General features: G+C 43.0%; 1 protein-coding gene across 3 annotated transcripts in view; it reads left to right on the top strand.

Moving 5' to 3' along the window:
* si:dkey-157g16.6 (uncharacterized protein LOC561837 homolog) overlaps positions 1-13,270 on the top strand; it is a 51,461-nt gene that overhangs the window by 28,011 nt on the left and 10,180 nt on the right. For 2 of the 3 annotated variants that reach the window (XM_037105351.1, XM_037105352.1), the window contains exon 3: positions 7,825-7,965. In XM_037105351.1, coding sequence (XP_036961246.1) covers positions 7,941-7,965 — 25 coding nt within the window. In that variant the 5' untranslated portion in view covers positions 7,825-7,940. Of the gene's footprint in view, positions 1-6,034; positions 6,199-7,824; positions 7,966-13,270 lie in introns of those variants that run through there. The other variant, XM_037105350.1, reaches the window with a different exon arrangement.

The raw sequence follows: 13,270 nt of genomic DNA, 5'->3' as shown, positions 1-13,270 counted from the left end.
CTGACCCCTCCTCAGTGCCTCCCTTTCTGACATACACACACACCCACACCCACACACACACACACACCCACACCCACACACACACACACACACACACCCACACACACACACACACACACACAATTTGTCCCTTCCTCCACTGCTCGGCCAGCCTTCTTCAGGGCAACTGGGGCTGGGGTAGAGTTTCTTACTCTGCCCTAATCTGGCCAAAGCCCCGGCACTCGCTCCCCTGCTCTAATGAAATGATATCGGCCAACCTTGGGGGCCTGGAATTGATTATCACCACCAACACACACACACATTTGTGGATTGTTTGTGGCTATGTAAAAGCACACTGGAAGAACACCGGTGTAGTGTGCTTCATTGAGCTCTGAGATGCTGTCACAGAACGGGTAATAGAGGAAATTCCTTATAATTTGTTTGTTTTGAAAAACAAAATGTACAAAATTTGTCTCACATCCTTTTCTGATTTCAGGCGTATGCGTTTGAATTTGGATGTTTAGTTTCCCTTTAAGTAGTGCTTTGGTCCAGCCAGTCCACACAGTGTTGGAAACAGTTAGTCTCCTGCGGTCAGACCTTAAGTCTCATACCAAGGCTCTGTTCCACTCAGTGCATACAGCTGCTCACAGATCCCCAAACCTCCAAACTCAGTGGTTGTCTACAATTTTCGTTACAATGTCCGTGGAATTTTCAGTAACATAGGTGCATGTATGCTGGACAAATAATTGTCACTCCACTTATTCGTTATTAATCTTGTCTATCTGCTAACATTACGGATATGTCACTCTTACAGACATCAGTCTCAATCAGACTCAAAGCAGTAGTCAAAAGGCTGAACGTGTAATTAATACTTACCTTTTTATTGGCCATACCAACCTGCTCCAAAATTACTTATAAAGTAAAAATTGTTTTCATGTAAGATGCAGCAGCGTCACTTGGTTATATCATTAACAAACATTCTTTTGGGCATTTATTTCACATTTTCGACAGAAATGTGGTTAGATTGGCTTAAAATATATGAAACACCTCCCCGTCCTATTTATATGTATAATAGACTTCACTCAACCACACCATGCACCTGACAGCTGAGGTACATCATAACTCTCCTCATACATGTAGAGCTGCAATGATTAGTCTTTAAATCAAAGTCAATCAAAAGAAATTTAATTGTTGACTATTTCGTCTGTCAATTTTCAAGCGAAAATGTCAAACATTTGCTTCTTCCAGCTTCTTGGACGTAAGGATTTTGTTCCTTTCTTTGTATTTGGATTTAAGAACGTTGACGAAATTCTGAGACATTAGTTTGGGCTTTGGGAAATTGTGATTAGCATTTTTCACAATTTTTGAAATTTGTGGATGAAACAATTAATCTATCAATCGTGAAAATAGTCAAACCTACACATGAGTCTAGACTTTGCTCTAGCCATCAGGATTTTGTGATACCAAGTAGGTTTGAAAAGATATACATTTTCATGCTGTGAACCTTTTATAGAATGAAAATAGAAAGGTTTTCTTTGGTTTAACAAATGCTTTGACTTTCAATACGCCCTTACAGACATGACATTTGATAATAAGTTGAATAATTATTTTCTAAGTAATAGTAATACAAATTTAACACCATAGACAAATGTACATGGTTTATGTTCAGAAATTGTCAAATTTCCGTTTACTTTAAAAATGATATACCGTTGCAACCCTTGTACCAAGTAGCTGCCACAGTACCGAGACGGTTTTGTTTCATTTATCGTTAGCCTTGCTGCAGATAGACAAAGATTAGTGGAGAGAGGGAATGAAATGCAGACTGGGGTTGGGATCAAACCCATGGCCACTGCTAAGGACTCAGCCTTAGTGCAACTTTGATCTACTCCCCCTCAGACGAGAAATTATGTCCATGCAGCCATTAAGCATTATATTTTGCTTAGCTAATCACCCTTTGGGGCTGTGCTGCATGCAGATTTTCATTTAACCCAATTAAACATAAGCCTGATTCATCAGTTTGGCTCAATGAAACCAGCTGACCCTTTAACGTAGTTCATCGTTGGGCAAACAACCTGCTGAACGGAGGTGTTGAGTTGACATGCCCCGGAGTAAGAGGTCAAAGACTAGCGTGTTGACCTGCACCCTCTGTCCATTCAGGAGTCATTTTCAGTCATTTTTCCTGCAATGGCTCTGTTGTCTGCCTCTCATATCTCTCCATTAACCTCCAACCACCAGGCACCTCCCAGCCCTGACAGTAAACCATGTCCCCCCCGTATCCACTGAACTGAATGTCCTCTGAACGTTTGGAGGGCCTGAGCTGTCACAAGTGTGCAGAAATATCTTAATGCATCAGAGAAGGAGGCGGGATCTTTTATGACACCTGTCAAAGTCACTCATGTGACACAAGAACATTTCTGTGCAGGCATACCTGCTTTGTCTCACTGAAGCTCTCTTTACGTCGTATTTTTCTCTGTTTTTGGCTCGTCTCATGTCCTGGGGCCCTGAAGTCTTTGTGCTTCAGTAGTGCTGGGCTCAGCAGGCTGCCTGTGTCCACACACTGCTGCCTCAGCACTAATAAGGCAATAGAGTGATAGAGAGAGCGCCAGAGTTGTCTGCTTTCAACATCCCTACTCAACCGTACCCTCACCTAAACCCCCACAGAGACACCATTAGCAAATCTATTGAGGATCCCATATTAGGGAAAACATTAAGCAGTCTAATTGTGGTTCGGAACTGGGACTCACTGGGTGTGTTAAGTTTTGTAACCACTCTAATGAGTTGCTGCGTTTCCTCCAATGGGTTTATTGCCCTACATTCCAATTTGAGCCATGTCACTGACCACTGGGGCATCTCCTCAAATAGCTCAGCCCACAAGTCTAACAAGAGAACTTTCAGAGGCCATGTATTAAAAGAACAATTACAGTTTATTACAACTTGGATTTTAATTTGGCTGTCATCAATTCCAACTGTTATAACATTGTATTTATCAATGTAATCGCTGAGAGTCAAGAACATGCTGATACTGATACATGACAAATCCAAGAGGGCAAGAAACACAGGTGATCACATAGGTTGACAACAAGCCAACATTGCACAGGAAACTGTACAAGGTACGTCAAAGTAGAACCATGAAGTTTGTCTGTAAAATGATAGATGATGGACAGTTTGGATGATAACCTCCCAATTCAAGGCCATGTATCTTCCATATAAATATATATATATATATATATATATATATATATATATATATATATATATATATATATATATATATATATATATATATATATATATATAATTTTATTTTATTTTATTTATTTTTTTTAAGTTTTCCCCGCCCGATTTATTTTTTAAATGTGGCCACATTTCTTAAACTCACCAATTAACTTTGTTTATAAAGATACTAATATTACCAGTAGGAATGATAGCCGAAGCTATGAAAATACCAGACTAAAAGCTAAATTACCTACATCAACTAGCAAGGCTGCAGTATTGGATGATTCATTTTGCGTCAACAGGCCTTCAGCCAGCCTTACACTGTCACATGTTGAAGTGGACGGGACGCTCCGGCTGCTGAACATATGATCACAATGTCCCTCTCTATTTTCAGCTGGTCTGCTCATTTTGTGCTCACTTCTATATGAATGTATGTGTGTGTGGGTGGTATCCTCTAGCCTGTGCGGCAGCACAACAGGGAAGCTCGACTAGAGTAGCAGCTCTGTGTAACAAGAGGAGATGACTGGGCCCTTGGTGTGGTGCTAAAAACAGCCTGACAGCTGTGTGTGAGGAGCGAGTAAATGAAACTGGAACAGCACCTGACCACGGGATAGATGGAGCTCTGAAACATTTCTGAGTGACACAAATATTGCATCATTAACATAATCAAAGATATTTAACACTGTTTAGTATGATGTTAGTCCACATGTTGGTTTTGCTCTCTTTGGAATGTTTTACTGTAAATGCCACAAACGTCATCACCTGAAAAGAAGTGTGTGTAAGATATCATGACATAAACTAACACTAACCCTTCTAATCCCAGAAATGCTGCCTAACTTCAGCACTAGTTTAGAGTTGGCTTGTTTATTGTCTGTTGAGGAGTTTGAATGATTAGTTTTCTTATTCAACTTGCTAGCCATTAGTAAGCTTTGTATATGGTTGCTGTCATCTCTGACAGAACTTGTCCGTGATGCCAAACTCAGTGTAGTTTTACCAAACTGTGTTCAGCTGAAGCTGAAACTTTAGTACATTTATTTAATGTAAACAGTTTCTCTGAACAGAAATTCTCAGTCCCACTGTATGTTTAGCTCCACTGTAAGCTATTAGCTCTGATAGCTTCCAGAGACATCACGAAACGCAGCTTATAGCTAACTAGCTCTTCTCCTTACAGTTTCAGTGAGGATTTGCAGTGTCCTCTTGGTTTAAGCAGCGCAACATATTTGCAATCCTGTAATTGTAACAATAGTAACACCATGAGAAAACATGCTCAGTTGCAGTGAATGCTTGGTTACAGCACACTCTGTTCGGCCAGGGTACGATGGGACACTCAGCCCAGCAGTTCCCTGCGGCAGTTCAGTTGCACATAGACAAACTTGCACATTTATCTGATTGGCTCTTTTAATCAGCCTTTATAGAGACCACTGATCACAGTATTGTGAATGAATATTGGCCAGTAACGATCTGTGGCAAATTTAATTGGAGCACACTTATTAGATACAGTCTCTTCTATGAAAGTCAATACCAACCATTGGAAATAATTAAATATTGTGTATAATGTCCTTCCTGGTGAAGTAGGAGCACCCTGGACTGAGATATGTCGTCTGATGATCCTGGATCGAGGTTGTGTGACTCTCATGTCAGCCCAGTGCATCAGCGATCTTTAAACTGATGACATGCTCCTCTTGAGTCGATGACATTTTAAAGCAGCACCCTCTTTGGTGCTGTTTAATCTTACACTGTGCAGTGGTTGTTCATGGGCAGCCACTTGTCATGATTGTTTTTCAGGCTGCTGTTAAGATTTTGATTTCCATCCACCTGTTGTTGAGGAAAATGGACACTGAGACTGGACGGATGTAGAAATACATCTTCAAGTGTAAGCTACCAGCTTCCCCTGAATTATGATGAAGCCCTCCTGACATGACTGCTGCCCACTTGGAGGCAGGTGCTTTGACCCCACCCCTGAGATGGTGGACCTCTGGTGCGTCTTTGCACAACTCGAGGTGTTTAAATTGTTAATTAAAACATAGACTTACATCGCATGGTTTGATTCAGTACACCCAAAAATTCCAAATGCAAGTAAAACATTTTCATTGGTTGCACTGGTGCTCCTGAAAAACAGTTATAATTGTTGTTAATTTTTCAATTAAGGTGAATGCCATTTCTTGTTGTGTGTTCTGGTGCACCTAAATACATTTCAGGAGTGCCAGTGCAACAACTGGAAAAGCTCTCAGCTAGCTGCTGATCTGTAAATATCTCCAAACCGTAGACTGGCACCTAGCTTACTGTCTTGTTTTGTCTTTCAGAACGTGTTACATACAGAAGATGTGACATGTTGATGGGGCGTCATTGGAATTTGTTGGATGGCATTGGTGAAGGAGCTAATAAATGAAAAAAACTGTATGTTTTTCTGCATGGTAATTTTCATGAGTGATTAATAATGAGTAATGGATTGAAATTTTCTTGTAACGTTGGTTTTTATCAGTTAGAGAAGAATTAGTAGATTGTTCCGCAGCTTTTCACCAAAATCTGTCCACTGTTCCTTCAGTGCTTTCTTAATCCTCCGAGAGCAAACCAAACTTACCCTGATCATTTCCCTCCAACCAAAAACTCTCTGTGTCCGAGCTCCTGTACGATCGCCCTGTCTCTCCTTCAGAGCTCGATTGGTCAGTCCCCCACCCTCCCTTCTGCCCTCCCCTCATTCTCTCTCTCTCTCTCTCTCTCTCTCTCTCTCTTTTCTCTCTCCCTACTTAAATACTTTTAGCATAAAGAGAGAGAAGGAGGGGAGGGAGAGGGGGATGGGAAATTCATGGGGGAGGGGAGCTGAGTCGCTCACTCTGTTGTCACTGGCCAGAGAGAGCGAGAGAGAGCGAGAGAGAGAGAGAGAGAGTGGACTGGTGTCCCATATGTGGAAAAAAAGCATAGCAGTGCACACACAAGTCTGGTCTGCTCCAGGGATTATCGTGGTGCTCTCAGATCTGATGGAGGACACGCAGGCATGAATAGGTAAGGCTGGCTGTCTTCTCTGCCTCTCTGTGTTGATCCGCTGTCAAAGCTCGCCGCTCTCCCCGCTGTTTGACTTGGCTCCGCTGCCTTGCTGGCTGAAGTTGGAGCTGAGCATGTTGTAGCGGCTCTCCTCTCTGGCCACTAACCATGAGACATTTCCCTGAGCAAACCAATCCTCCTAACTCTGCCTTCACCTTTCAGCCTCTCTCTCTCTCTCTGAACTGCACGAGGACAGAGCTGTGTTTGCTTTAAGGGGAAGCTGTGGTTTTGCTGGAGCGTAGTTAGTTATTCTGGGCTGAGTGCTAAAAGTTGACTGTCAGTTTGAGCTGAGGGGGTCATAGTCGGAGGCAGTGCTGTACGTGAAGCCTGTTGGTGTCCAGGGACAGCCGTGTGGTCATTGCGTAATTTCCTCTCTATATCAATAGCATATGAGTGAATGTAAATTGGTTACTGATTGTTTGTTTTTATACACACTGACACAGATAGAATGAAAACTGCAACAGTGTGCAAAAACAGTAGATGTCAGGATGATGCATTACTGCTGTAAAATAGTTGTCATTTTTATATTTCCATGATGTTTTGCCCGTAGTTTTTGTTTTATCAATAGATACAGTGCCTTAACATTTTGTTAGAGATGACTGTATATTCACGTACATATTTACATTTTTATTTGTAGAAAATGAAAAGTTAAAACTATTTTACAATTTCTGTTACCTCTGTATTGTTAATACACTGTATTTTCTGAAGCGGCTGGGTGCCAGCGTGGATCGGAATTATGCTTCACTGTCCACCGAATTGAGAAGATAATACAAATGGCTGTTGCGTAAAAAAAAAAAAAAAAACAGAAATTCCGACAGTCGTTGTAATCTCATGGGTTTGCTAGAGAAGTGCCTCATTTCAAAACAAAACAATAGAAGATGGAGGATTAAACTGTTTTTAATCTGTGCATGATTAAAAACGGGACATTTACGACCCAAAACAGCACACAGATAGACTTTATGTTATTTGGACTTACCTTTGGAAATAGAAAAACATAGTCAGTTTTGTGTTTGTGTGTTAAAAGTGTATTAAAAGATATGCTTTAAATGTTCAGCGCATTTAACACAAAGAGAGGTATGTTTATTCAGATAACTAGATAAGAAAAGTGAACTTTGTCATTGCAGAACACGTTTTTTTTTCCTCCTGCATTTGGTCCAAAAGTATTTGGTCTCCTAAGAATGCAGTCTTTATTGCCCCAGTGCACGAAGCAATGGTATGCATGAGTCTTTTTGTGAGGCAGATTTAGAAAGCCCTCTTTAGAGGCCGAATGCTGCTTCACAATCAGCTTAATGCCTGCCTATAATGAATACCCTTGTGTGCGTCAATTTGGCAGACTCTCTCTCTCTCTCTCTCTCTCTCTCTCTCTCGCTCGCTCTGTGAGTGTGTGTGCAGACTGTGTTTTTGTTACACTGATAGGGTTCTCAGGTTGGTCAGTAATTCTATCATACTGTGGGTGAATTCTGGTCTGTGTGTGTTTGTGTGTGTGAGCTTGTGTGAAAGGGTAAGTTGACATGTGAGTGTTTGTCCAGACATTGTGCAGCAGCCTGTAACTGCCTCACCTCTCTTTTCTCTCTCCCTCTCTCTCAGGGCTGTTGTGTGGTCAGTGCGAGCTCCTGCTAGTGATGGGCTACAGCCGGACGGACGCTAACCTTAACTGGCATTCACAAAACAGCATTCCTCCTTACTGAGACCAGCTCCACAGAATGCTGAGTCCTATTGTCCCCTATAGTGAGTACACGGCCACACACCTCTTTTTCTCTACTTGACTCATTTGGACTTTGCCTGAATCAATGAGCCTCCGCTGCAAAAAACTAAGCAGGGCTGGACATTGTGTTGTGTAGTTTGCAAACAGAAAATGTGCAAGGCTCTCTGTGCCGAAACCTGACTTTTTCCTTGACGTGCACTGTGGAAATGCTAAACCCTGGGCGCTGGCCTTGTCTGAATGTTTCATCACCGGGCGGAAGACACAGTTGGGGGAAGGAAGAGGGACAGAGGGAGGTTGGAGCGCTGATGGTTTAAGCAGCAGAAACCCCTTCGGTTCTGCCAGTGTCATTTTACCAATACAGCTTTCCACCACACACGCTGCGTCCTGCTCTCCCTCCTTTTCCTCCCCCCTCCTCTCTCTCTCTTTTCTCCCTTCAATGCTGACCTAATAACTGACGTGTCCAGTTTTGCCCCCCCCCCCCCCCACGCACCCTCCCACCAGGTTTCATTTGAGTCCAGTACTCTGGCTCTCCAAAAACAGCATTGTTTGCTGGCCAGCATGGGGCTGCCTCCGTGGCCTCGGCCTCAAGAGCCCCTTTTTTCCCAGCTCTTTACCTCCCCTCAAAGGAGCATTATCAGCCTGACAGTTACAAGAAAAGAGGGAGAAATCAAACAGAATGGTTAATTTGAAAAGTATTACTACATATTAGATGGTAAAAAACTTTGTTTTTTTCCCCCTAGCAGTCAGAAATGGATTGCAGACGCTCTGTAAAGCAAGTGCGTGGGTGTGAGAATTCAAACTGGGCAAAACAGCCTGATTAAAGCATCATGAGCGGATGTTTGACTGTAACCATGACACTTTGTTTTTGCTTTTTGTGCATTTCACCCTTGAAATAGCCAATGTTATTATCATACCACTCATCAGATGAATGGAATTTAGAATAGCTGCCAGAAGAATAAGTACTTGACTTAGTGTGTTGTTAGGAAACTGTCTTCTCAATGTGGCTCTTGGTTGATTTAATGCTCCCAGAACATGTTTTTTCCCTTTATAGCTAAAAATCCAATTAGCCTGAGTTAAACATGCATGTGTGCTTATGCTGCATCCCATCAAGGTCTGTTTAAGTAGTCCTTCCATCCGCTCCCTGCACCCTGTTAGTCCACATTGACTGAACACCGTCTTCATGCTGCTAATGTGGACAGCACGTCCAAGAATGTCGCAAACGGCTGGTGGAATAGTTAGCATGCCTTCAGAGTCGGCAGACTACGGCTTCTTCATGAGTATCTTCCAGTACACTGCGTGCTAGCTTTTGTGTGTGATTCTGCTTTTATGATCGGGATGCACAATGCGGGTTTTCATCCGCTCTTCCCAGTAGCTTGATGGTTTTTCATGCACAGAGTGGCTCTGTTCTGCAGGGCTTCTGCAGGGTCGCGCTCGTTTCAGAACAGCCTACCAGTGTGCACGTATGTAGACAGAGGGGACGTATGAGCGCACACAGCAGTGTTAGGTAGTCACGTTGTTTACTCTCAGATCAGTGACACACAAACACACCCCTGTGCTCACTGGTGACACTGCAGCTCACTGTCTTGCAGTTAAAGACTGTAGTCATGATTCTACTGAGTAAAATGCAGGACTTTGCATATGTGCAGGACATGCGAAGACTCTCACCTCCATGTTGGAATCCCCTTTGTGGGAATGTGGAGCATTCACGCTTCCCAACGCTGAGTCCTATTGGAGACATTTCTGCCCCTACTATATAATTGCATACATGGACAGGTACACCATACCAACACACTTAAATCTTTGTTATCAGGACTGCTCTCACAAATCAAGTTTCAGTGATTTAGATTGAGCCAGCCAGTATGTGTGTGTGCATCTCATTATTTCTCCGGCGTGTCCGGCCTCGGCCCTCCTCTTTGGCCAGTCCAGAAGACTTCAAGCTGGGGCGAGCAGCCACGGCCGGACCTGACAAGAAACCTGAGAGAGATTCCAGGGGCCATGGATACTCCTGGAGGGATTTGGTGCAAAGAATCTGTAATCTGCACTTCAAACACACTCTTAAATCAGTCCCAGGCCGCCAACCCAGGAGTGCCCTAACTCTTGTTGCTGGGGGCCCCCGCTGGTGTAGCGATACCTTTTCTTTTAAAACAGCACACACACACACACACACACACACACACACACACACACACACACACACACACACACACACAGACACAGAGCAACTACACACAGAACTCCAGATCTGGCAGTTTTTATAGCTCTCCTCTGACTGACCCCTCTCCCTCTCCTTTCTTTCTCAACCTCTGTTTTTATGTTTTGTGCGAGTGTCTCTGTGAATGACTCGGCTAAGTCATGGAGTAGTTTGTATGGGAAAAAGAAGGAGTAGATCTCATCCTGGCCCCTTAAGGCGCAGGTTGGAGGGCCGCGCTGGCGTCTATCTATTGTGGGCAGAGTGGTATGAGTGGTGCAGTGGAGGGGCCTGTGAGGCCCTTTCGTAAACACACAGTCTGCTAAAGTGTGTGTGAATAAGAGCTGGGATCATTAGTGTAGGGTGTGAATGGGCTCTAATTAGCCCCCAGTGTGTGTGTGGTTGTGTGTGTGTGTGTGTATGTGTGTGAATGTTTGCATGCGCCTGTGTCCACAAGAAAAGAAGGTTAGGGACCCACGGCCCTGTGAGTCCACTGGCCCTGCTGTCTCTCTGAGGGCTCATCAGCTCATTAAGAAGACCTCGGCTCCCGTTAAGGGCCCAATTAAGAAGCAAGGTGGTGAGGCTCATTTGGATGGCAACACTTCACTCGGATTCCTGAGGCAGCAGAATTCAGAGCTCAACAATAAGACACAGCGTCTTTCACAGCAGCACGGCTAATTAGTAAATGACCACCGCTTGAGAAATAACACACTTTAATCACTTCCATTAGGTGTTTGATGAGCACTGATCATAAAACGCATTGCCACAGAGAGAAGTGTGGCTGTTGAATATATCGAGCTTTCTCTAATTTGTGTGTGTGTGTGTGTGTGTGTGTGTGTACTAACAGAAAAACAAATCCCAGAGCTGTCCATGTGATGAGAGAATAAGCTGGGAGCACAGAGGGGCCAGGGGATTTGGACAGAGAGGAGGGAATGCAACATGCTCACTGGGAATGGGAGGGAGAATAAGGGAGGTGGAGAAGCGGAGAAACAGAGAAAAAAGGAGATTGCAAGGAATAGATGGAGCTGAAGAGGGGGAGATAGAGCAGAGATTGGGTGAGTGAGACAGATGGAAGGGGTGATTGGTCATCACAGAGCCTTAGGACAGCTGTTCTTTGATATATTAGTGGACACAATGACCTAAAGCCAGCCTGCAGTCACAGAAAATAGGGACCCTGTTTTTCCTGAAGGGGAGGGAGGGATGGATGGAGGGAGGGAGGGGGCTCTGCCATTTGTGGACATGCGTTAGCAGGCAACGGGGGATGGGGGAGTTGTTTCTAAAATTACGAGCATGAAGTGACGCATCCAGCAATTATTCCGCAGGCTTTTTAGTTTGGGAGAGTGCTGAGGAAAGGGCTGTAAAATGAGCACGCTCTCAGATGGGAGTTTGCTTTTTTGCTGCACTATCATTAGCAATTCTAAACACGTTTGTCAATTAATCAATGTTTAACAAATGTCATCAAGTAGTTTGGCTACAGCCTTGTCTCTGTCCGCTCTGCAAAACAGCAACTTTTAATGACAACCTGAATATCCTTTTACCACTTACGGATTGTTAATTCACCACATAGAAGCTTTTATTGTTCAACAATAATTGTCATTTATCCTAACTAAATTTTATGACGGACAAGGGCGCTTTGATTTCATTATTCTTTTATCTGCATAAACACTCAGTACAAGGCCGTCATATTGTCCTTCTCCTCTAATAAAACCATATTAGCTGCACATGCTGACAAAAACTATTCTGACAGCTGGCCTGAAACAGCCCCAAAGGGGGATGAAACAAAAAATAGTGTAAGTCAAACTGTCACTCTGATACATGAGTACAGAAAGCTCTGTCCACAGTAAGAGAGACACACACACACAGAGGACATCCCTCAATGCCACTGCAGGAGACGGACTCCTTCCTCCTGGGATCTGACCGGTGAGGCGTGTTTGAAAAGAGCTGCGTCTGCTCGTGCTCTGGGCAGCAGGTGTGAAAACTCCCCACCAGAACTCCCGCACTCTTCTGTTATTACATCTTTTTAGGGCCGTGAAAGAGGGAGCAGATGAGCCAGAGGGAGCAAGAGGCAGAGCGGGAGTGTGGGATTGTGTTTCCTGTGATTGATAGCAGCCCTGTGACTAACGCATAGATTTATAATAATTTTCCTTAGCAATGCCCAATTATGCATGTCTGATAAATTACGATCCCTGTTGTCTGGTGTGCACATTATCCCCGTCTTAAGGCGGTTTGGGAAGGGTCTCAAGGATTGACCTCGCACTTCCTTTAACAGCTTTTTGACAATACCCCATGCAATAACACAGGCCATTCAGCATCTGTGGGGTAATATTGTACGGGATAACTTGGTTAGGGCTGCAACTGAAGATTATTTTAATGATTAATTGATCAATTAATGAATTAGTTTATGAAAATGTCAAAAACTTAGTAAGAATTATCATCACAACAAAAGTGTTTAGTTTGTGTTGACCCCAAAGGGCTTCCTTTGTCCAACCAACAGTTCAAAACCCTAATAATTTTAAGGGCTGCTCCTAATGCTTATTTTTTTAATTTGTTTTTGTAGTGAAAAATGGAGATCGTTGTCTCTCAAAGCCCAAGATGACATCATCAAACATCTTGTAAAGCCCACAGCACAAAGATATTCATTTTGCTGTCATAGAGGACTAAAGAAATCAAAAAATATTCACATTTAAGAAGCTGGAATCAGAGAATTTTGTGCCATTCAAAAAAATCACTTAAATCAATTGATTAATTTTCAAAATATTTGGCATGTGATTTAATGTTTTACAGCAAATCAGTGTATTAATTAGTTATCAGTAGATCCATACACATCAGAGGCTTAAACCAGAAAATGTTTGATTTTAAAACCCCTTAAAAAAGAAAGACTATGATTAATTTTCTTTTGATCTGCTTATCAATGAATTGGGTGATTGTTGCAGCTCTAAACTTGATATAAGCATAATGATATTGTGCACCATACATAATCCACAATATATGTGAGGAATTCATCAAAATGTTTCATGACTTTGATACACACAGTGTAGGAGCTGATAAAATGTGTATTTCATTCCAAAGTGAGAGAACATCCCGAGACAATTTTCCTCTGTCTCCACCTGCCACACTGTGAAATGTGGCCGGCTCCTCAG

Source organism: Acanthopagrus latus, chromosome 7, assembly GCF_904848185.1.
Source record: "Acanthopagrus latus isolate v.2019 chromosome 7, fAcaLat1.1, whole genome shotgun sequence".
In the NCBI taxonomy this organism is placed as follows: Eukaryota; Metazoa; Chordata; class Actinopteri; order Spariformes; family Sparidae; genus Acanthopagrus; species Acanthopagrus latus.
This window is presented reverse-complemented; position numbering and strand designations above follow the sequence as displayed.